Source organism: Hesperophylax consimilis, chromosome 23, assembly GCF_061612785.1.
Source record: "Hesperophylax consimilis isolate HC1 chromosome 23, BYU_Hcon_1.0, whole genome shotgun sequence".
NCBI classification, from domain to species: Eukaryota; Metazoa; Arthropoda; class Insecta; order Trichoptera; family Limnephilidae; genus Hesperophylax; species Hesperophylax consimilis.
Window position 1 is genome coordinate 28,221,852 of NC_142858.1, and position 25,504 is coordinate 28,247,355.

Consider the following 25,504-nt stretch of genomic DNA (forward strand, 5'->3'; position numbering starts at 1 on the left):
TTTTTTCCTTTATTACTTTACTTTATATTGCCATTAAATAAAAAATAAAAAATCACTACAAACCTTACCAGACTAATTTTTCGAAGAAAACTTCTTCTAACTGCTTTTTACTTTGTGATGGCATTATTTATTTTTTATTAAAACACAAATAACTTAGTTTACATCACTTTATTTCGATACAAAATCTCAACATGTTTCGTGAACCAAGTTCACATCATCAGGAGCATACTTGTTCATACTTGTGCATACATCATTAGGAGTATACTTGTGCTCCTGATGATGTGAACTTGGTTCACGAAACATGTTGAGATTTTGTATCGAAATAAAGTGATGTAAACTAAGTTATTTGTGTTTTAATAAAAAACTTACCAGACTATTTGTCTCTCCCGCTTTTAATAAAATAAGTCATGACCCATTTTTTTTTTAACATTATTTCTGGCTTTCACCCTTCAAGGGTGTTCTTGGCCATCATTTAAAATTATTGAGAAATGAAAGGTGAATTTAAATATTAATTTTATTTAAATAGGCAAATTTTTAAATGATAATGAAAATTGGAGTCGAGTTCAGACTTAGAAGAGATGAGATGTTGAATGGAGGGAATGTAATTTTAGATAAGGCTTGATAGAAGAGAGGATATTTGTTTAGAGAAAGACAACCAAAAAATATGTGATCTAAAGTTCCCACTTCTAGACCACAGAATGTACAATCTGGAGAGTCAAGAACGTGAATTTTAAAAAGGTGGGAAGGAAAGGGGTAATACATATTTTGTATGTATCCAGTGAATTTATGTTTACTGTAATTTCGTAGGTCCCCCTCAAATTCGACCGATGCCCAACCAAACTGGTGTGCTAGATAGACCGTTTCGTTTGAAATGCCCCGTTGGAGGCTACCCTATCGACAAGATAACGTGGGAACGAGGTGAGCATTAAAACTGATTATATTTTCATCAATTTATTATAATGCTTTATTGTGCTATCTCTGAAAGCTATATTATAAGTCATTCATGATACATTCGTCATTTATAAGAAAACAGGAAAAGGTGCGACTGAAATACTAGAGGTATGCCTATTCTTTACCTGCTTGGTTCATCATAACCACGATAATTTCAACATAACCACAAACCTTCACAGTGCAAGATGTCTAATTTTAACATCTGGTAAGATTGGTTTTGAGGTTATTTTTACCTGGCTCCTAAAATCTTTAAACATAAAATCCCCGATGACCTAAAAACTGAACAACTCCACATTCAAAACACAAATAACTCTATGGATTTTACATCTGCAATACATTTCAATTCAAAAATACTGAATCCTTTACAATACCGCAATACATACATACATACATACATTTGACATAAAAAATATTCTAGGTCATAAAACCTTACATTGTCATTCGGACAAAGAAATTATATTTATTGATTAATATGAAACTCCACAACATCCTTCCCCTGATATAAAGCGAATAGAAAACTTTAATGATTACAAATCAAGAATAAAAATCTAGCTGAAAGATATTAATGAAAAAAACATTAAAAACGATAAATAAAACTAATAAAAAAGAAATGAATAACTTTAGTTCGCCTTATCACAGGTCACCCTAGTGAGGAAAACTAAGAAATACATTTTACTTATAATTATTTATTATAACTTTTGCATAAAATCTGAAAATAATTTTGACTGGCTATTTTTCTTTACGTAGATGGACAAGAACTACCAATTAACATCCGCCAGACAGTATTGGCCGATGGGACTCTAATAGTTTCAACGATTCAGATGTTGGATGCTGGAACATATACTTGTACGGCCAGCCACTCGGGAACAACAGCATTAGAAAGTTTATATTTATTAGTGGTTGGTGTGTACAAAATCATACAAAATTCTAATTATTTTTTACCCTATCTCGAACCTGAACAGTTTTGCCAATTTAAAACTTTTTTGTGAAACTTTTCAGTTCCTCCGGAAATAAATCCATTTGAAGTCCATGATTTAACAATCAACCTGGGGGAGAGGACTAGCATGACCTGTTCCACCCTCAGAGGTGACCCTCCCTTCTCGGTTACTTGGCTGAGGAACAACCGGAGCCTGGAGGGCGACTGGTCGGTTACAATCACACAAGTGAAAAACCATCTTATGGTTTTAACCATTGAGAATGCGACCATTGAACACGCCGGAGAGTATACCTGCGCAGTAGCTAACAGGGTAGGAGAAGACAAAAAATCTAGACATCTGTATATTAACGGTAACCCTTCTGGGAAGCTCTTTTATACTCTGTGTGTTTTTAATGTGTGTTAATTGTTACGTTAGTTATTGTTATTATTGTTATTAGTTACGTTGGATGATTGTCACTCAAGTTTCTAACTATCTTCTGGAGTGAGAAGTATTCGGAGAAGCTTCTCTCCTTCTATCAAGAAGGGTTTTCGGGACTTCAATCGGCATGAAAACACGTAAAGGTATTGTAATTTTTTGCAGTGCCTTCTTATGCTACGTATACATACGCGAGCCGAACTGTCGAACTGAACCTAAACTTATAGGAAACGCCGCTTGCAGTTGATTTTTTCCTTTCACGTAATTCTCGTAAGTGGCTCGGTTCGCGTTTCGGTTCGCAAATCTCTCGCCTGATGATCGGCGGGGTTATATTTGCAGTGTCACACTGTGAGCAACTTCACAAAAACTGTAATATGCATGTCATCATTTTCTATGAAATTATTAACTGCTTTTTAAACAAACTTAGCATGATTTGAGATGTTCACGGCCAAAAGTATTATCGTGATTTATGTTTGGGGTATAAAGCTGTGTTATGCTACCTCCTTTGGCCAACGTTTCGTAATACCCCAAAAATAAATCACGATATTAGCATGATCTGTTATATGTTATTCGTCACCTAGTCCACATAAAATAGGTAGGGATTTTATATTTATGTATATGTATACAGAATAATAATTACTTCCAACGAAGTAAGTAGAAAGAGTAATCAACTGTGGCCATATCTACATAATACGGCTTATACTAGCTTATAATCGACAATAGGTACCTACTTGGTTACGATTAAAAAAAAACCTTCCCTTTCGCTATATTAGCTTATATTTGTGGAATACTTATAGTCGTCAGAGTTTTTTTTTATTTCTATTAATCTGTCTTCTATATAAACAAAAATGTAACTGTTCGTACGGGTTGTTTCGGAGAATTTGAACAATTCATCAAATTTCAACGTTCATTTTCGGGTTCTGTGAAAGTCCTATTCAAGTTCTGTTACTATATCATTGTAGGCCAGTTGCTTGACAAAACTGAAATAAAAACAGAACTTGAAAAAATCTTTCGCAGAACTTGAAAATGAACGTTGAAATTTGATGAATTGTTCAAATTCTCCGAAACAACCCGTCCGAAATTTTAAATTTCTGAAGAATCTTCAACGATTGCTTTGAAATGTTTACGTTGCATTCGAATAAGCGTGTGTTTTTATATCCCTATATTATATAGATGGTAAAAATTGGACGTAAAAGCTAAAAGCGCTATTGTTTCTCCGTTTGCACAGACAGACTGAACCACAGCAACGCGTAGCGGGGTACAGCTAGCATATAAATTCAATCAAATTATTAATTATTCTATTGAACTTGGTAGTTAGGTTTAAAAAAAATATTTTATTTTAATTAGTTTTTAGAACCGTATGTTTTTCTTCTGTAAATCTGTCATGTGTATGTATTTTAAATTATAAAAAATATATATACCTACAGGGTGTCCGGGGTCAAAGTGCAGTAACTTCGGGAGGTGATTCTACATGATGGTTAGGAGCAAAAAAGATTTCAACTTTTTCCTAAATTCCAACTTTTTTTTCCATACAAAAATACATACCTACTAAAAATTCTTAGTGGAGGTACACACTTACCCGATAAATTCGCTGTGTGCTTGTCGAGCGCGAGACTGGTGACGTTGTTTACTATTTGCCAGTGACGCGTAAACCGAGAGTTCGAAGTTATAACAATGTGCTTCAAAATCGTCCGTTTTATGATGTTTTAAACCAAATTCGAAGAACAAAGAGAACTGCACTAAAATAATAATACGAATTTACATAGAAAGTATGTTGGTGTCTTCCAACTGTAGGTATGAATGTGGATTAAAAATCCTGATCTTTTTCACGGCATGAAACGATCATTGAAGTAATCAGCTTTCAGAAGAATTAATGAATGAATCTCTTGTTACGTAACGGGCGGCCTTCAGGCCCTCTAACCCATTATCGAGTTATGTAACCCACATGTATAGTGAGTACATGTGAGGTTTTTGTTTATAATATTTTTATTAAGGCGATGCCATACGTAGTATTGCAAAATCATGTGTTTTTGGTTTGAAAATTTTGTCGCCTAGAAATGTTTCAGATGCTTTAATTAAATACTGCGAGTAGAATACATCTTAGCCTTTGAAATAATCAGGTATTTTTTTAGATAAGTCTTTTTATAAGCCCAGAAAAAAATAATGTATAAGGCCTATGAAAACTGCTTTAAAGTTCAAAATCTCCTACTTACGAACCCATTTTCGATTATGATTTTATTGTATAATGTGGCAAATTAAGTTATTTATAAAATGATCGAAAAAAAATTAAATATTTATGCCTGAACATCCACAAAATAAAATAAAAGGCACTTTTTGGCCATGTTTTTTTCTTGCAAAAATCAAAATAGGCGGATGGTGTGAAGCGGGAATTTAAACCTTATCGCCATCTACGTAAGGGTTGTTATTGATAGCGGTTCAATTTAAAATATTACACGACGTAGTGCATCGCCTTAAAGTAAACAAATCACAGATGTTCTGTTACCAGCTGTAAAGCGCGGGAAGGGAGGGCAGCGGGTGTTAGTTCTAGTATCAGCCGGTCGATTTCAAATGATCCAAAAGCAATAATAATGCAGTACGCACACGCCGCGCCGGCGCAATTTTCGTTTGTAAGTAAAAGTAAAAGTTGAAATTTCAAAAAAGTAATTTATCTTTTTTACTTCTACCATCATGTAGAATCGAAGTTACTGCGCTTTCACCCCGGACACCCTGTATATATATATAAATGAATGTTTCTTTGTTGGTCCCGTACGTCTTATACCATTCAGTGCCAGGAGTGTTTAGATAGTGGTTTTGAAAGGAAGAAGTTGGAGACGCCCGAGAAAGACTTATCACAATATCTCTGCACTGGAATCTAATACATGTGACGTAAGTGATGAAAGAAGAAAGAGGTGCAAGGAGAATGTATGACTTGGAAGAGAATGTTTGAAGAGGTCGAGGACGCCAGAGGAAAACATGGCACGATCAAGTGAAACAAATACTTACTACAATACAATAATATTATTTCCACCTTAAAAATGCAACCAGTTGTCAGGTACTCTAGAATTCACAACATCAAAGCTTTACCCCAATCCATGTATAAGTCTCCGAGTAACGCCGGGTACATGTCAGTTGGTTTTCAATAAAATTTTGTGTTTTCAGTGCCTCCACGATGGGTTGTGGAACCTCTGGTTGATGCCCAGGCGTTAGTAGGAGGAACAACAAACTTAACCTGTTTCATGTTCTCAAAACCCCCAGCACAAATTACATGGAAAAAGGTCATCGGTAAGAAAAAGCATTATAATAATAAAGATACTGTTATCATTATATTATAGGATTACACAAAAATGATTTCGTAAATTAAACATTTATTGATTTCAGAACATTCTTTTCATATTCTGAAACAGTAATAACTAAATATTAACTATCCCGCAGCAAAGTGGGGGAGTAGGTAGTACCCAAAATTAATATCCTCCTTTTATTAGCTTAAATACTTGACATAATATCATTTTAGTATTTTACGTATTTCTGCGCAAATACATAAGTTACCATTGATAATTGACTGAATAATTGGGATTTCTATGGGTCGTTGGAAGACCCACTTAGTAACAAATCGGAGAAACAGCAGTTCTAAAATATAAGCAAATATTATAACAGGGGGGCCAATATAATGTCCCCAGGGTGACAAGATAATACAAGTATAATGCCAGACCCTAAAATATTAATAATACATCCAACTCCAGAGAAATAGTGGCAATTTCAACAACTCTAGCCGCTACACGGAACTAGTGTAGCTTCTTGTCTTTGGCATTCCTTCAATGGCGGCAAATTGAATTTACTTAGAATTTTAAATATGATCAATATTGATAAAATAAATATATAAAAATGTTTTAAAGTGGGTTCCGTGGTTCGGATTGCGAACAAACAGCAAAAACACCCTTAAGTCGTTTTTTCAAGATGCAAAAAAACGTTGACAGGATGTAGTTGGTGAAATGATTTTGTTAAATCCTAGCAAATAAAATGTTCTTGATTGACGTAAAACGTGGATTAAACCATGAAATACATTTATAACAAAAATAAGGTTTTCCATGTAACATTCTGTGTTGAAGTTCATGTTATAATCATCGTCAATTTTAATATTCAAATCACATTTTTGTATTTTATTTTGTGACACCTCACAAGAGCGCCCTTGTCCCCTTGTAGGGGAACTTGTCGCCACCCGGTTGGGCAGCTTTGGGAGGCGGGTTAAAGTAGGGGCTGTATGAGAGGATTTATTAATGCGGGTCTTGAAGAGGCCCGAATGATATGAAGTAGGAAAAACAGATTTTTTAATGTATATTTTGAATTATTGAATATATTGATATACAGGGTTTTCCAATAAGAGGTGATATTTTGAATAGCCCGCTATTTCAGTAGATGTTACTTTTGAAGCTGACATTTTTTGACATTTGACAAGTAGAAACTACGCCATTAATAAAAATGGAACGATACACGCTTCAACAACGTATTGAAATTATTAAAATTCACTTGATAAATCAAAAATTGTCGCATCTGGGGCTCGGAAAACCTAAGAGTTACTGTTGAAAAGCCTCTCTATCCTCAACGTGTGACTGTTTGGTGCGGTTTATGGTCCGGCGGAGTCATTAAACCTTACTTTTTCGAAAATGAGGCTGGAGCAATAGTTACGGTGAATGGATTGCGCTATCGAGAGATGATTAATGATTTTTAATGGCCGGAATTGGATGGTATTGATCTGGACAACGTTTACTTTCAACAAGACGGCGCTACGTACCACACAAACAACGAAACCATTGATATTTTACGAATGAATATCAAAATAACACCTCTTATTGGAAAACCCTGTACAATATAAATAAATTTCAATTTTTTTATACTTTTATATTATCGTATATATTGATATGTTTTTGTAAAATTTATCACAATTATATAAGTATTTTATTACTTTTCCAAACCATCAAAGGCACAGTTAATAGTTTTTAATCTATGAACAAAAAACGCTAAGGTTGTAATGTGGGATATATAACTTTTTTATCAACGTATAATAAAGATTATACTTTCACATAAAATTTATTAAAATGTATTAGAGAAAACCAAGGCGCACAACTCATGCCGCTAGGTGGCGCTATATTGCCATCAGAATGTATGGAAACGTCAGAAGTTGGAGGTATTGTGATTATTATAGTGTATTTGCAGACACCCTCATACAAAATACCCAGTACCTGATTTGGAATTATTTTTTGTAATACTTATTGTTTTATTGTTTATGATCTCGAAAATAAAATTGTCTATGTTACAAAGAGTTGTTAGTTGCTAGAGAATATGCAGATATTTTGGGTATTTCTTGATAATAACTGTGAGAACGTACTATATTAGTTTCCTTTCGAAGCAAATTTAAAAGAATATATTTTTAATGCCTGAACAAAAAAGAAAAATTGAAAATGTTCAATATAATTTTGTTCAATTTTGGCGGTAAAGGAATCATCTGTTTTGGGTATTTTAGAACATTTGCATTGGCAACCCAGTTAGAGAACTGTCAAATCCAAGTAGTAAACAGATATTTTGTCAATTTCAATTTTCAATAATGAATATCATGTCTTCTAAAAACAGTGTTAAAAAATCAATATTGTCAAAAGTAATACAAGTCTATGCGAAACCGAAATTTAAATTTATTGATAAGAGATAAACCTCTCAATTACAATTATTAATTAATCACAACAGGTATAATTATTTGTTTTAAAGGGAGGAATGCAGATCACGCCAAACTCTGGGAATTGAATAAAAATGCACTTTCTAGATGAAAAAAGTGTGTAGAAATTCATTAAAAAAAGAATTAAGGCGCGGAAGAATAAATTGAGGGAGATACAGCCGATCAAAGTTTAATAAATTGCACTTCGCGATCTGATATTATCACCATATTCGGACAGCCCGCCGCCATATTTTGTCACGAAAATCAAATTAAAAACTATGTTAATACTTTTGAAATTTCAGTAGTGCCATCCAAAAAATAAAAAGTGTTGCCATATAATAATATCAATGCATGGAAAATTCTGAAAATTAAATATCATTTGCCAGATTGGTAGTTTATTATTTAAAATCTTGTAAATACTTAATTTATGTATATATATAACCTAACTGTGATTTTCTATAACAAAAAAATGACCCTTTAATAACGCCCACTCGCGTCCCCTTTAGAGTTTTATCCCAGTTTTCAAGTAGTTTGTGGGCTACGCTAGGTTTGTATAGACGGTTTGTGATTTAATACTAATACCTTTTTTCCATGTTATTTCCTGTTACACAAAATTGCCCCTTTAATAACGCCTGCTCGCGTCCCCTTTAGAGTTATATCCCAGTTTTCAAGTAGTTTGTGGGCTACGCTAGGTTTGTATAAACTGGTTTGTGATTTAATTCTAATACCTTTTTCCCATGTTCTTCTGCCTACTCTAACCCAAACTAAACACCTAACCTATTTTGATTAAAAATATTTTTTGAAAAAAAATATTATTATTATATGGCAACACTTTTTTTTTTTGGTTGGCACTACTGAAATTTCAAAAGTAAATAGTTGTTAATTTGATTTTCTTAAGTCATAATTGATAAATAAAACATGGTTCCTATGTATCGCGTACGAAGTTTCAAAACCCTATAACTCAGTTAATAGTGCCGACCCCCACCTAATTCTTTCAGATTCGGATTCCCCAGCCCTAAATTAGTCTAAATCAAGTTCGATTTCGGTTATACTCCCATAAACCGAATTTTACCCTCAGATCGCGAAGTGCAATTTTATTAAACTTTGATCGGCTGTATCTCCCTCAATTTATTCTTCCGCGCCTTAATTCTTTTTTTAATGAGTTTCTACACACTTTTCTCAACTAGAAAGTGCATTTTTATTAAATTCCCAGAGTTTGGCGTGATCTGCATTTCACCCGTTTTAAATATTCTTCAGTGCTTTCAAGGACCTAATACCATTTCACATTGCGTAGCGATACAATTTACAAAAATTATTTACAGTCAAATGTTATTTATTATTTTTTTTTAATAATATTACATTTAGTTACAGAAATCACTTATTGCCCATCTCACTAGGTGTGAAATTGTTCTTGGCTGTATTAAATTATTTCACAATTCGAACGTACAAAATGTGTCTGTTTTTGCGTTTACATTCAGACTGGTATTGCCATAGAAATCCAAATTGATAGACCTGCCCTAACATGAAATCCGGGTATCATTTCGACGAGCTGCAGGCAAACCACGTGACCATATTTTTGGCATCAGGAGTGAGAGAGAGCAAGGAAAATAATTTACAGCGCAGTCCATTGTGAGACTTTTCTGTGCAGGATCGTTTGTTCGAATGTTTGTGAAAACGTTTAAAAATCGAACCACTGATTCTAAAAATGAGTGAGGTGGGTAAATTATAGCACATTTATAAAAGTGTCTATCTAAATCAGCGGTCGGGGAACCGGGGTAAATTACCCCAAATGGGGTAAAAATGTTTTTTTTGGGGTAATAAGGAAATTTTTCTAATTTGCTATTTCATAAACGTGTTAGTATTTTTACAAACTTAATCAATTCAGGTGTGTGTGTGTGAGAAGTAAGAGACGCACATTGTGTGTGTGCGTGCTTGCGTATCGTTGTTTCTTGCATCGGCCACTAGAGGCGCTGCGTAAGTTGTAATTTTTAAACTTAACTCAACTCAACTTAACTTTTTTTTATTTTCCGTGTAAATTAATTCAATAAATAATGTTTATTTAAATATACATTGATTGTCTTCTTTTCAAAATGGGGGGAAGGGGTAATATTGACTTACGCAAAAAAAATTTAGGGTAATGGTTAAAAAAGTTCCCCGACCGCTGAATTCTAAATAGTGTAACAAAATATTCAGTTTTGAAAACTGCCGAAAATAAAACATCCCGAACTTTTGTTCACGCGATTTTGGATTTGTAGTAAAGTTTTTTACGCAGCCAGCAATTTGCGAACTATTGTAAAAAAGACTAGTAATTTTATTTTATTTTTGTGATCTAAATTGTGACATTACAATACGAGTTGCCTGTATACTACGCTAGATTAATTTATCGATAAATTATAGAAGAGAAAACAATCACGCCCTTTCTGCGCTCTGCATAACTTTATTTGTTAACTTTATTTGTTCTCTGCATAACTTTATTTGGGCTTGTCTATCAATTTGAATGTCTATGGGATTTGACCTTTCAAATAGGTTTTGTTATTATTAATATTATAATATGTACATACATACATATTTATAATACATACATATATATTAATGTTTTGAGATATTATGTTGTTTTTCTTGCAGGAGGCAAAAGCGGGGGCCTTTATAAAGACATTGTCAAGCCAGATACATTCACCACCGATGGCACACTAATAATAAAAGACGTCACAGAAGATAGTAGTGGTACGTACTCGTGTCACGGCACCAACGGAATTGGCTCTGGAATCAGCAAACTGATCACCCTGAAGGTCAAAAGTAAGTCTATATCTTCTAACCTTAAGGGTAACCTGGTTCTTGTGTTCTATGTGTGTAGTGACAGTGCGCAAAAGCTCTATTTATTTATTTTTATGTGAATACCACTCAAGTGAAATTTGAAGTGAAATTACACTAAACTTCGCTATATATGCTACATTATTGTTATTATTATTAAGAGTCCCAACTGCTCTCAACCGTTTGGAGCCAGTGATACTATGGCATTCCTAATTGGGATATGTTGTGACGGGAAGAAGATGGTAAAGAAGAAGGTGGGGAATTACCTGGCTAATCAAATCTGGTCACGAAACACAGTCAAAGTCATTTCAATTCTGAATGGTAGCCTTACACCAGGGCGATACTGAGATTATCTTCCAATCTGGAACGTGCCGCAAATGGGATATTATTTTTAATGAGTAAATTGTGAACAACACAAATTAAAAGAAAAAATACTTGTTCACGCCGAGATTTGAACCCGCGACCTCCGGCAAAATATTTGTAGTTACCCATAATGAAATGTAATTAGTTGGTATTTTAATGAACGAAAAGCTTATTTATATTTATATATGTTTTGGTACGAAAAATACTGTAAATTTCTGAAGATTAGAGGAGATTTTATCTACATTTCTGATTTTCAGTTTTTCAAAGATATTAAAAAAAAATGTAACATTACTATTTTAATTTTAACTATAGCTCCCCCCACCGCGCCGCTTCTGAACATAGGCTTTGTGGCATTGCAAGTGGGAGGGGTGGCGAAGTTGCACTGCTCTGCCAATGGCACCTTCCCCCTTAGTGCCAGATGGACAAAAGAATCCAATGATGACGGACTAACAGATACAGCAAGGTAACATTATTCTGACGACTTTCAATTTAAAATTATTAATGGAATTATAGACAGCCCTGATTTATTGAGTAATCACCTTCAACAACCAACTAGAACTATCTTTAATTGCAACAATAATATCAGGACTGAGTCTTTTAGATACTCACTTATACCTAGATTGCAAGCAGTTGGCAACACTCTGCAAAATTTGTAGATGTGTTCAACAGCACAGAATATAGTTACAAGAAGGCTATAATTACACATCTCAGTTATAATAACAATTAAGGTTATAATATTGCTTTTCTTCTGCATGGATGCACCGGTGCGTAGTCGGGATACACACCAAACGCGCGCCCAACATTTGTACACAGTTGACACTTGTCACATGAGAACGGGTCGCTTCTACGATTCGTTCTTAAGTTCAACAGCTCGGCTGTGGAACGAACTGCCGGCCTCTGTGTTTCCTCCCTCCTACAACATGGGACTCTTCAAGACCCATGTTCACTCCTTCCTCTCCACAAAAAGACCCTCCACACAGCATCCCCAAAGATGACATAGGCCCTGAGGGAAATTATTTTCTTCAGGGCCTCCTGTGTGGAGTAAATATAAAAAAAAAAAATTAAAAAAAATGGATTCTGTATACAGGGTGTATCGGCACTAACCCGACAAACTTTAACCAGCTATTCCTTAGCACATTTGGAGTAAAAAATGTTATGTGCACTTTGCTGTCCGGTAACGTTTTTTTTTAATAAAAAATTAATTAAACATATTTTCACCACATGTCACCACTGTTTTATCCTTTGTCAAAATTTGAAAGCAACATCGCAACTCTCGCGTGTTGCTGCGAACGAAGCCCGTATTACATAATCCAGTACCAGAAAAGAAATATTTTATTTAACAATAATGATTATTCACATTTTTCGTATGCGAATCACTGATTGTCTTCTTGTATTGTACACATCAGTTTTATTTTTGTATCTAAATTGTTTCACCTCTGGAATGCTTTGGTTTCACCTCTTACGCGTTTCACGTATTAAATAGTCTAATTTTGAAACTAAGAAACTAATTAGTAGATTTCCTGAATTTATAATCGAAGTCCAATAATTCTGAGCACTTTTAAAAACAATTTTCCTCACTTAGGTACTTATCAATAATAATAATTGGATTATTTGAACAGCGCCGTTGTTTTTTAAATCACCGTAAGTGCTCTGTCAAAATGTTACTTGCTAGGCTATCCTACAACGTATATTTTTTAATAAATTTAGTTATTTACAACTTCGCGGAATGTGATTTATGAATATTATTGCTTATGTTAAAAGCCTTCCAGAATTACCGGAATATAACGAGCAGCTTGACACACTTAAGTTTATTTCCACTAATTTGAAGGTACAAAGAATGTATAGTTTTAAAAACAATCCCGATGAATCAAAAAACGGTTCATATAAAACTGCTGCGCAACACACTGAGACAAAGGAAAGCACTCACACAAACGTCATGACTGCATTGGATGATTAAACAATAATTATTAAATTTTATTTAAAATATCGCAATTTTTTTAAAAAATCGACAATAAATTACAACTATAATTTAAAAAAAATATTCTTAACCCCACGCTTTTTCGTAATTGATTAATTAATTCAGAATTTAAACGTTGCTTGAAATGACTAGCCGTATTTGGTGACCAGATCTGAATATCCAGGTTCAGAATTTAAACGTTGCTTGAAATGACTAGCCGTATTTGGTGACCAGATCTGAATATCCAGGTTTAGAATTTAAACGTTGCTTGAAATGACTAGCCGTATTTGGTGACCAGATCTGAATATCCAGGTTCAGAATTTAAACGTTGCTTGAAATGACTAGCCGTATTTGGTGACCAGATCTGAATATCCAGGTTTAGAATTTAAACGTTGCTTGAAATGACTAGCCGTATTTGGTGACCAGATCTGAATATCCAGGTTCAGAATTTAAACGTTGCTTGAAATGACTAGCCGTATTTGGTGACCAGATCTGAATATCCAGGTTTAGAATTTAAACGTTACTTGAAATGACTAGCCGTATTTGGTGACCAGATCTGAATATCCAGGTTCAGAATTTAAACGTTGCTTGAAATGACTAGCCGTATTTGGTGACCAGATCTGAATATCCAGGTTTAGAATTTAAACGTTGCTTGAAATGACTAGCCGTATTTGGTGACCAGATCTGAATATCCAGGTACTTCCTCACCTTCCACTCCTTCCCTTAGCCATAAAACTTACCCCAATTCAACATAAAAATTGTTTAAATTATCGGATGTAATGAAATGCATAATAATTAGACCCCAAAATACTTAATTATTCAGGGAAATAAACCCCTGAGTCATCAGTTGGAAATACCAACGACATTAAGTGAAATTAACAATGCAATAATCCTATTATTGCATTGTTTAAAATTTCACTTAATTATTAGCATTAGCAAATAATATTGGGATTAGCAAATAATAATTTACGACAATTTACTCGGAAATCAATAAAGCCAGAATAATAAAAAAAGAAAGTTATCACTTACGTCGTCTGTAAGTGGCTTTACCAAAGTTTGATAATGCCGTCAGAAGGTGAAACAGCTGTCACGCGTAATAATAATTACAACTAGCAGAACTTGTTTATAAACACACTGTTTTTATAAATTTTTTAATAAGACTGTTAAAATAAAAAAAATCTCTAAATTGAAATGGAGTTCTACAAACTAAACTTAAAATCAAATAAATTTATTGCGAAGGTTCAAAGTACTGTACTGTAATATTATATTAAATAATTTTTACGTGTTTAATTATTGTTTAAAGTCAGATTAAAGCGATTAAAAAACCCACCTGGCAATTCTTATTCGAGTTTCGTTGTTTTTACGTATTGGCGCGCTTACAAGCATCAGTCGTCTCATTTTTAACCATTAATATTTAGTGTGTAGGAAAGAGAGAAGACGCTTTTCGACACACTTGTCGAAAAACTTGTTGAATGCCGACGGGCATACTCTTCTACAGATTTTATTAAATATTGATATGTAGGTAATATTGATGTGTAAATGAATGACATTGTGAGAATTTTACCAATAAATAATAAATGAAAATGCGGACATGTAGTTTATGTTAATTTTTTTATTGGAGCATTTGTTCGAAGTGACTACCATTATTTTCGATGCAAGCGTGTAGTCTTGTTATATTTTGATTATTTAAGTTTGCAGGATTTGCTTTAATTTCTGCAGCGGCTTCCATCACTCGTTCGAGCAGTTGCTCTCTTGAGGCTATTGGCTTAGCATACACTTTTTCCTTGAGAGCCCCCCACAGGTAGTAATCCAGGGGGGTCAGGTCGGGTGATCTTGGTGGCCAAGCAATGGCCGGACTTCCACGGCCTATCCAACGACCAGGAAACTCGACATCCAAGTAGTTCCGCACGGCAATCGAATAGTGTGGTGGGGCTCCATCGTGCTGGAACCACATTCTCCGTAGTAATTCGAGGTTCACATCTTCCAGAATCTCGCCCAGTTGCACTTGTAAGAACTCCAAATACATCGGTCCATTTAGTCTGGGAGGCAACTCGATTGGACCGAGTATTTGATTTCCCAGGATTCCTGCCCACATGTTGATGGAAAATCTGTCCTGGCTCGACGACTCCCGAACAAGCTTGGGGTTTTGTTCAGCCCAATGGTGCAAGTTGTGCACATTTAGCACTCCTGTTTTAGTGAACTGTGCTTCGTCGGTAAACAATATGTTTTTCATGAAGTCTGCATCTCTTATGACATTATGCAGCATTCTTCTGCAGTACACGACTCTGGAAAAGTGGTCATTCTCCATGAGGCCTTGGCAGCGCCTATAGTGAAAAGGTTTGAGCCCGTGCTTCTTCAGAACTCTCCATACCGCCATGTGTTCCCTGTGTCCTATCATCAGAGCGACCCGACGCACGGACAGCGTGGGGTCTTCGGTAATTAAGTTCAGGATTCTCTCCTCAACTGCCACAGGAACGATGTTGTGTCCTCCGCCGGCGCCTTCAATCCGTCCGATGCCACAGTCACGCAATTGTTGATACATCTGAAACAAAACAACAAATAACAACTGCTTTTATTATTCAGCTCAGTAATAATGTCAAATAAACAATCGCGGGCTTTTTCACTCATTTTATTTTTAAAGAACACTTATTTTAGGCACATATCAGAAAACTTACGTTTTCTCTTCATTTATTTCATTTTTTTATAGTAAAATGTATAACAAAGTGTTTTAAATTATAATTTTCTTAACTAGGTACGGTTGATATCTTGGATTCACAGGGGTGAAATTGAATTCAAGTAATTTAAATAATCCCATGGTGAGAAAGGGAGTGAATTCAATTGCAGTGAATGATGCATTTATTAGAGATTAAAATTAATTAACTTTTTAAAACGCCGTTTAGTGACCACTGAACACAAATCACCTAAAGCACAATTTACATTTTTAAAGTTGGTGGCCCCTTGTTATGTTTTTAATGTTCCCAGTTTAAATTTCAAAAGCGCTTTTTGGCATTATCAATGAATGTAAATAGTTTCAATAAACAATTGATAGGGTACAAACCTGGACAAAGGTAGCATGGTGTGGGACGCGTCTTCCAGGAAACCTCATGCGATACTCCCTTACGGCTGCTCGTGAATTTCCATTGCAAAATCCATAAACAAAAACAATATCTGCTTGCTCGGCAGGTGGATAATTGAGGGGCATATTTCAACAGTAAAAACTTAGATAACAAAACAAAAACGAAACTAGAAACTTGATGACATGCGAACTCCCAAAACAGCACTGACCACTGATACGAGACGGGGTGGCGGGAACCACACGGGACTTGAGACAGAATATGTGTGAAAGAGATGACAGTAGCGCGGCGTTGCCAATTATTTTACCCCTATACTGTGGGCAGTAGCGGAGTGTGGAAATTTTATTTATTTTTTGTTTTTAAAAGAAAAAAAATGTTACCGGACAGCAAAGTGTACATAACATTTTTTACTCCAAATGTGCTAAGGAATAGCTGGTTAAAGTTTGTCGGGTTAGTGCCGATACACCCTGTAATTTTACTTTTGACTGCAGTTTTGCTGAATCAATATGTACATGTTTGTAAAAGCCCATATGTGCGTATTATGTATATAAATAAATTATTTGACACTGTCTAATCAGATTTTTCTGTTGCGCTTATACATTATTTTCTCATATGAATTAATCCTCTTAGAGCCGGTATTTCAGTATAATAATTGGATTTTGGCATTTATTTTGATATAGCTGTCAATAATAGGACACCAAGAACTATTTTGTTTAGGCCCGTCGTTTCTATTAAATGAAAAATCTCAAATTATACCAGCTTATATGTACTTATTATATATATACAAATTATTTGACACTGTCTAATCAGATTTCTCTGTTAGTTAGTTTACTTGCACTTCTTCTCTGAAATATGTATGTATTATTGTCCTGCTGTTGATTACATTCGATGTAAGAGAAAGAAAGGTTACAACAGAGCTGTCAGTGATATGTAAAACAAAAATTTGTGTCATTTCTGTAAACCTGCAGATTAGCTATCCAATGCGTTTTTACTATGAAATTGCTCTGAGTAAAGATGAATAAGCGTCTTATGTTTCTATAAGTAATATAATATGAAAGATGTTGTTTACGATTTTGTTTCCAGGTTTAATATAACTGACATATCCACACCAACTGGACTTACATCCATGCTAGTTATTTCGAAAGTAGAATCATCAGATTCTACTCACTATAAATGCAATATTCGGAACCTCTATGGGAACACGTCAGCGATCATCTTTCTATTTGTCCTACAAGAACCCCGCCCATCAAGCCCATACAATGTTAAGGCTAGTGAAAACAATAAGACAAGTGTGACAGTGACGTGGGAGCATCAGAAGAGGGACAATTGCTCCGTCCTTTTCATTGTTGAATATACGGATTTTTTCAGTGAGCATTGCAAGTCATTTTATTTCAATAATATTTTTTTCACACTTTTTTTTTTAACCAGTGTTTTTACAAGCACAACGGATCCGATAAGTATCACCTTTTTTTCTTATACAACACATTTACCAATTATCTTTGGATTTAATATTCTTTCATTTATCAGCATAAATACTACATAGGTAGGTAAGTAAGTTTTTTATTTATTAAATATATTTTGACACTTTTCCTATAATTGTAAATTGAATAGCTGAATGCAATAACAAAACAAAGTTGGTTTTGCTCCCATCGCCTTTTTGGTATCTTCAATGCCTTCTCTATCTGCTGTGTTAATATTACTCCTCTAGGTTTTGCATGCAAAAGTTTGAACACTAGTTAAAAGTTACTAGTGAAAACATACGAGGCATTTCAATAAACTACACGCATTTTATTCAAAACTAAAATTTCATCACAAGTTGTTATTGCATCTAGCTCATCAATTTATTATTAGACTTTAATTTCATCAAATATTTCCATACTATAAACTGCCACAGTTTTTGACAGTGATGGTTGTTGCTAAAACAATGTTGTGTTGTGAGAGGTACACAGTTATGCAGCTAGATATACTTTAATTTTGGATTTTAACTGAAATTGCTTGTGTTTCTTAATTTTATTATTTTTTTAGGATATAGATTTCTTTTTAATAATAACAATAATTTTTGGATCATTTTTACTGCGCTGTATTTGTGAGAAAATCACCTCAAGGGCGCTTAACAACTTAATTTATGCATTTATCCTATTCCCTGTCACTTAGACTTACAACTTTCATTTTTACTAGTGGCTTATAATTAAGATTAATGGCTAGTGTCTTACAACTAATACTCATAATTAGTGGCTTAAAAATATACGTACTTATATATATATATATATATATATAGGTCCCACAACATTTATTGCGTCCGTGCGTAAATCCGTCTTTGGGCGTCCAGCACTTCTAGTTCTTTTTTTTAGATTTTTTTTGTGAATATTGCACTATGTTTTACTCACAATAATCGCAAATATCATATTTTTTTAATATTCATAATAATGCAGGTTTTGATGTTTATTACACTTTCATACATTTATAGCGTCACGTACATACTCACGTCCATGTGTATATTTTTTGTATATTGAAGGTTCCTTTTAATATAGGTTTCACGTCCGTTCACTCTAATTTAATTGTTACGTCTTCCGTATATTGCTGACTATTCTAATAAAGTTTTCACGTCTTACGTTTTGTAGGTCGATTTAATTTTTACGTCTTCCGTATATAATGCCCTTAAGACTCTTGGATTTGTTTTGAGAGTTTCAAAAGGTACATTTAGGCCGTTGTTATGCCCCTTATATTATAAAACCCCTTAGGATTACATGACTTATTCTGATATGGGAGATATATTTCACCCTAAAAATAATCAATATAAATATTGTTTATTTTAATTCTTTTATATATCGTGACAAATAGACATCTATAATTTTTGCAATCTTTTGTTTATTTTGAATATCTACTTATGTGAGACTTCTTATCATTTTTACCAATGTATCTTATTTTATTATACGCTTTTGTTGTAACATTTTATTTTTTTTCATTGTATTTTGTTTTCTCTATTGTTTTAATTTTGAAGAATTTATAACTGCGATACTCAACTATTAAACTAGAATGTAAACGTCTATTAGGTGTAATAAATAAATTAACAAATAAATAAACAACAAAAAATATTTCTTACTTTTCTAGTGAAGTTTTCACGTTCATAGTGAATTAATTAATTAATTACAGCATCTGTGGTTGAGAGGTAAGACTCTCGACTCGCAATCCGAAGCCCGTAAATCTGACGGTCAAACCCGGCGTGCGCAAATAAATTTTTATTTGTTTGTGTTATTTCACAATTAATACATTAAACATAATATAAAGTGTGTTTGCAGCACGTTCCAGAGTGAAATATACTCTCAGTATCGCCCTGATGTGAGACCACCATTTAGAATGGAAACGTTATTTCTAAGCTTTTGCCGTATTTGGTGACCAGATATAAATAGCCAGGTACTTTTTTACATTTCTCTTCCCCATCTTCTTCCCCCCCCAATACCTTCACCCTAGTACTCAGATTGGGGATGCCACAGTCTCGCTGTTCCAGACGGGAGCGGTTGACTCTTGTGCGGTATATAAAAAAATATATGTATATTTATATGTTTTATTTTTTTGACATCCAGAAACACACCAGACCTGACAAAAAACTGTCTATTGATAATGAGAATTTTGAATGAATATCTTGTTGCATCTTGTATACAAAAGTATCTACTGGGCGCAGGCGTGCGACAATCATTTTTACAACGATATCCTGAATAAAAATGTATCATCTCATAATTCGCCAGTTCGCTCCATTGCAGAAGGCGGTCGGACCTTTTTAGGTCGGGATATCAATTTACCGTCTACTGTAAACCATCTTACAAAAATGTCCATGCAGGGTGATTTTTAATTCTGAGTGCTACGTGGCATCGTTGTAAATGAACTGAATGTTGCCAAATCTACCGTTTTGCTTCACCAAAGGCTCAAACAATACATAAAAATGTATATATTCGCAAACTGACACGAGGACGCAATACTATCGACGTAATGCGTGGAAGCAGCACGGCCGTCGTTATGTATACAAAATAATATCTACTCGTGATCGGTCACGAGGATACAATACCATCGACGAAGCACTTCCGTCGTTACGTATTCAATATAATAATATCTGTTTTTATATCTAACTTAATTAGTTCAACCTCAAATTGTAATATTTTAATTAATGAGTTAAACTTATTACTATCATTAAGTTAAAAATATTTTTTTTTTTTTTTTTTACATCTATTTCTTAACATCTTTAGCGTTAGAATATTTACTACATAATATTATGTAATATTTCAATCACTTTTCTGATAAATCAGATGCCTGTGCTTAGGAGAGGACAACTATATATTTTTACATATATTTATATTGCAAATATTATTACGAAAACTCTCAATAACCTTACAAGAAAATACAATAAAAGTAATAAAAACAGGTTAGATATAAATAATACCAAGAAATGATACGCAGAAACATAATATGTGGAGTTTATTAAGCAGAATTGATTTGAAAGTACCTACACGGCACACACGCTCATGTAATCTATTTATAGAAAAACACTGTAAAACCAATTCAAATAAAAATGCTTGTCTTAGAAGAATATGTTCAACATATGTATAATAACATTCTCTCTGATTCTATCTTCAATGTAACCAAAATAAATTTAAAAACTCAATTTAAAATGTATTAAACGTGTACCAAACTGCATAAAATGTAATTATATTATGTAATGACTAATGACATATATTATGTTATAATAAGCTCCCTCTTGAATAACGTTATATTTTTTACAAAATAAAACCGTACTTTGTTTTAAACCACTTTATATTTATTTATCACAATATTTGTGTTCAATCCAAACCGGTCAACGAAATATAAATTAAAATAAAGTCTTTTAAAAGAAAGTATTTGTTTCATTTTGTATAATGTCAAGCTACAAAGTGTTTGTTTTCTTCGATAAATTTAGTATTTTTTAGTTCTTGTAATTATAGTGTTTAAATTTTTAGATAAATAATAGAATAGTATATTGAGGAAATCTGTAATTGGTTTCTTAGTTAGGTAAATTACACATGTATTAATGAACCACATTGTAAAATGTTGATTTCCCTGAAATAAAATAAATAATATCAAACAATAATAAAAGTTATGAGGTGGTATTAGAGAATTTTAAATCGATTTTCTTTGCAATTAAATAATAATTTAACAATAACTTTGCAAACACCACTTTTATTTTTTATATTTTGTTTCGACCGGGTTTCGCTACCACCGAATGTTCTTCAAAAAACAATATTGTTTCGTTCTTCGTTCGATAATGATTTCAATGTAAAATAGTGTGTTTGTGTAAACTTCGCTCATACGAGTTTTGAAAACATAGTGTAGAGATATAATATAAAATAATAATCATCCTAGACATGAAGAAAAGTCAATAGGTGTTGCATATTAATTAAAAAATGATAAATGTATCCAAGACATTATCCAGATAGCATTTAGTTCGAGTTGAATCCTGCAATGATACATAAAGATAGCAGCCAATAAAAATATGCGTTAAGAAAATTAAGATTAAGTATGTTTTATTTTTATAGTGAATATCTCACAAGAGTCCCAACTGCTCCCGTCTGGAGCTACTGAGACTATGGCATCCCCAATTGGGGTATATTGAAGGGGAAGAAATGGGGAAGAGAAAGGTGGGGAAGTACCTGGCTATTCAGATCTAGTTACTAAACACGGCTAAAGCCACTTGGAGCAACGTTTCAATTCTGAATGGTGGTCTTACACCAGGGCGATACTGGGAGTAACTTCCACTCTGTTGGTAATTCTTAGTCGAAGTATATTACAGTAAATATGACCGAATCAGATAGGGACACATTATCTCAGTTGGTAGGGTCACGGCTTGGAAACCCAAAGGTCCTGGGTTCGAGTCCCAAATGTGACAGTGCCTTTTTAAGATTTTTCCGTTTCAGATGTTCGATTGAATTTCGCTAATATTGTCTTCATTAATTAAAAATAATACCTAATCTAGATCGGCCACAGGTACGCAATACTATCGATGTAATGCGTGGATATAGCACTACCATCGATATGTATTAAAAATAATATCTATTCGTGAACGGACGCAATACTACCAACGTAATGCGTAGACGCAGCACGATCGTCGTTATGCATTAAAAACCACGCAGGATGCTTCTTAGTTCTGAGCATCAAGCGGCATCGTTGTAAATTAACCCAATGTTGCCAAATCTGATGATTTACCCAACCAAACGCTCAAATAATATACAACAATGTCCTCGCAAATGGCCACGGGGACGCAGTACTATCGAAGTAATGCGTGGACGCAGCACGATCGTCGTTATGCATTAAAAACCACGCAGGACGCTTCTTAGTTCTGAATGTCAAGCGGCATCGTTGTAAATTAACCCAATGTTGCCAAATCTGATGATTTACTCAACCAAACGCTCAAATAATACATAACAATGCACTCGTGAATGGCCACGGGACGCAGTACTATCGAAATAATGTGTGGACGCAGCAAAACCGTCGTTATATATTCATAATAATATTTCAGCGAGATCGGCCATGGGGACGCAATACTATCAAAGTAATGCGTGGATGCAGCACGACCGTTGTTATGTATATTAAATAATATCTACTCGTAATCGGTCTCGAGGACGCAATACTATCGACGTAATGCGTAGACGCAGTACGATCGTCGTTATGTATTGAAAATTATTTCGACCATTGTAGTATATTCAAAATAATATATACTCGTGATCGTTCACTGAGACGCAATACTATCGACGTGATGCATGGAAGCAGCACGATTGTCATTATGTGTTAAAAATAGTATATTCTCATGAGCGGCTACGGGAACGCAGTACTATCGACGTAATGCGTGGACGCAGCAAGACTGTCGTAATGTATTCAAAATAATATCTACTCGCGAACGGCCATGGGGACGCAATACTATCGACGTAATGTGTGGATGCAGTACGACCGTCGATATGTATATAAAATAATATCTACTCGTAATCGGTCTCGAGGACGCAATACTATCGACGTAATGCGTAGACGCAGCAAGATCGTCGTTATGTATCGAAAATTATATTACTTCGTGGACGCGGCAAGATCGTAGAAATGAATAAAAACATACACTGCTCAATATATACATTGTGTAGCGAACCTGTCGGCAAAATTTCAAACGTTCAATATTCGTTTCCAGACATTCCGAGAGATTTTTTGCTTCCACAAAAATTTTTGCCAAACGATTCTACATGGGGTAAGCATCGTTCTGGCCAATTTTGACGTCAAAACATTCCGTATATCGGACGCTGTAAGTCGGTGGACGCTACAATGCTATGGAGTTTTTAGGGGTTGGACGCAACAAATGTAGCGGGATATATATATATCATGAGAATATACTATTTTTAACTCATAATGACAATCATGATGCTTCCATGCATCACGTCGATAGTATTGCGTCCCAGTGAACGATCACGAGTAGATATTATTTTGAATATACAACGACGGTCATGCTGCATCCACGCATTACTTTGATAGTATTGCGTCCCCCTGGCCGATCACGTTGAAATATTATTATGAATACATAACGACGGTCTTGCTGCGTCTACGCATTACGTCGATAGTACTGCGTCCTCGTGGCCATTCGGAGTACATTGTTAAATATTATTTGAGCGTTTGGTTGAGTAAATCATCAGATTTGGCAACATTTGGTTAATTTACAACGATGCCGCTTGATACTCAGAACTAAGAATCGTCTTGAGTGGTTTTTAATGCATAACGACGATTTTGCTGCGTCCGCGCATTACTTCGATAGTACTGCGTCCCCATGGCCATTCACGAGTACATTTTTATTAATTATTTGAGCGTTTGGTTGAGTAAATCATCAGATTTGGCAACGTTGGGTTAATTTACAACGATGCCGCTTGACACTAAGAACTAAGAAGCATCCTGCGTAGTTTTTAATGCATAACGACGATCGTGATGCGTTTACGCATTACGTTGGTAGTATTGCGTCCGTTGTTGTTTTTTTAAAAGAAAAAGCGTTTTTTTTGGGAGCGAAACCCGGTCGGCACAAAGTATAAAAAATAAAAATGGTGTTTACATTGTTTTATTTTAAATTAAATATTGTTGTCAATTAAACAAAATATTTATAAGTTCCCGAATATTATCTGAATATAAAATAAATCGTATAGAATAAAATAAAAACCTCAAGATATGTATTGAAATCTAGCAAGAATATCGTAACACAAATTGGGAGGATTATTATTAATATATTCATAGAATTATAACTATATATTTTATCACACCTTCATAAATGCAATGAAAACCTTAACTTAAATGAAATCAACAAAAAATCAAAATATAGAAGAATACGTATGTGAAACATACAGCGAATGCACTAAAATCTAGAACAATATAATAAATCTACTAACAATCTTGCACTTAAACATAAGGAGTATAATTTGAAACATGGACGAACTTCTGGTATACCTATGTATTTAACATTATGTCCACAACCAGATTTTTTAATACTATCCGAGGCACACTCGCATGCAATACATAAAAATATACCAAGTATTCCAAACTACAAACAATATGTCACAAATTATCACAAAAATAAAAGTAGTGGAATTGTAGTCTATGCTAAAGAAAAATTTACTGATATCAATGTTAACGAAATACCAATATGTAACGCAAACTGTTTGTCAATTAATGAATCTAAATAATTAGCCAATTAATATAATCGCATGTATCGAATACATAGCTCGTTATACCCTTATAGTCCAGTAGGTACCCAAGCGATTCCTTCAGAAACTTGATCAGGGTGCTTAGGCTGTGAACATCTTGGAATAATTATCGATAATAACATCAAATGGAAAAGTCAAATAAACTCCACAGTAGACAGAATGAGAAAACTCATCTTTATGTTTTTTAGACATAGAAATACTGTATCATTAAAAATACTTAAAGGTATTTATTTTGCACTTGCACATTCTACACTACTACAATATGAAATCGTGGTTTTCGGGGGGGGGGTGCGTATAAATCATACCTACGTCCACTTGTGACAATTCAAAAAATATTAATAAAAATCATATTTAAAAAAGCCATATAACTATCCAACAATAAATGTTTTCCAAGGTTTCCCGGTTCCCCTTCTCACAAAAATTTATGACAAAAATACTCGTACATTAAGAACTTCAATTACATAAAGATTCATTTGATAAAAATAATATTCCATAGTTAATTTTAAGCTAAATAATTATTTATATTGGAGGACTAACCGTACCAC

General features: G+C 34.1%; 1 protein-coding gene across 1 annotated transcript in view; it reads left to right on the forward strand.

Moving 5' to 3' along the window:
- Positions 1-25,504, forward strand: part of LOC149412522 (cell adhesion molecule Dscam2-like) — a 73,623-nt gene that overhangs the window by 42,711 nt on the left and 5,408 nt on the right. Inside the window, exons 8-13 of the mRNA XM_089645726.1 lie at positions 808-918; positions 1,699-1,854; positions 1,951-2,238; positions 10,633-10,803; positions 11,494-11,644; positions 17,296-17,579. Coding sequence (XP_089501852.1) covers positions 808-918; positions 1,699-1,854; positions 1,951-2,238; positions 10,633-10,803; positions 11,494-11,644; positions 17,296-17,579 — 1,161 coding nt within the window. The remainder of the gene's footprint in view (positions 1-807; positions 919-1,698; positions 1,855-1,950; positions 2,239-10,632; positions 10,804-11,493; positions 11,645-17,295; positions 17,580-25,504) is intronic.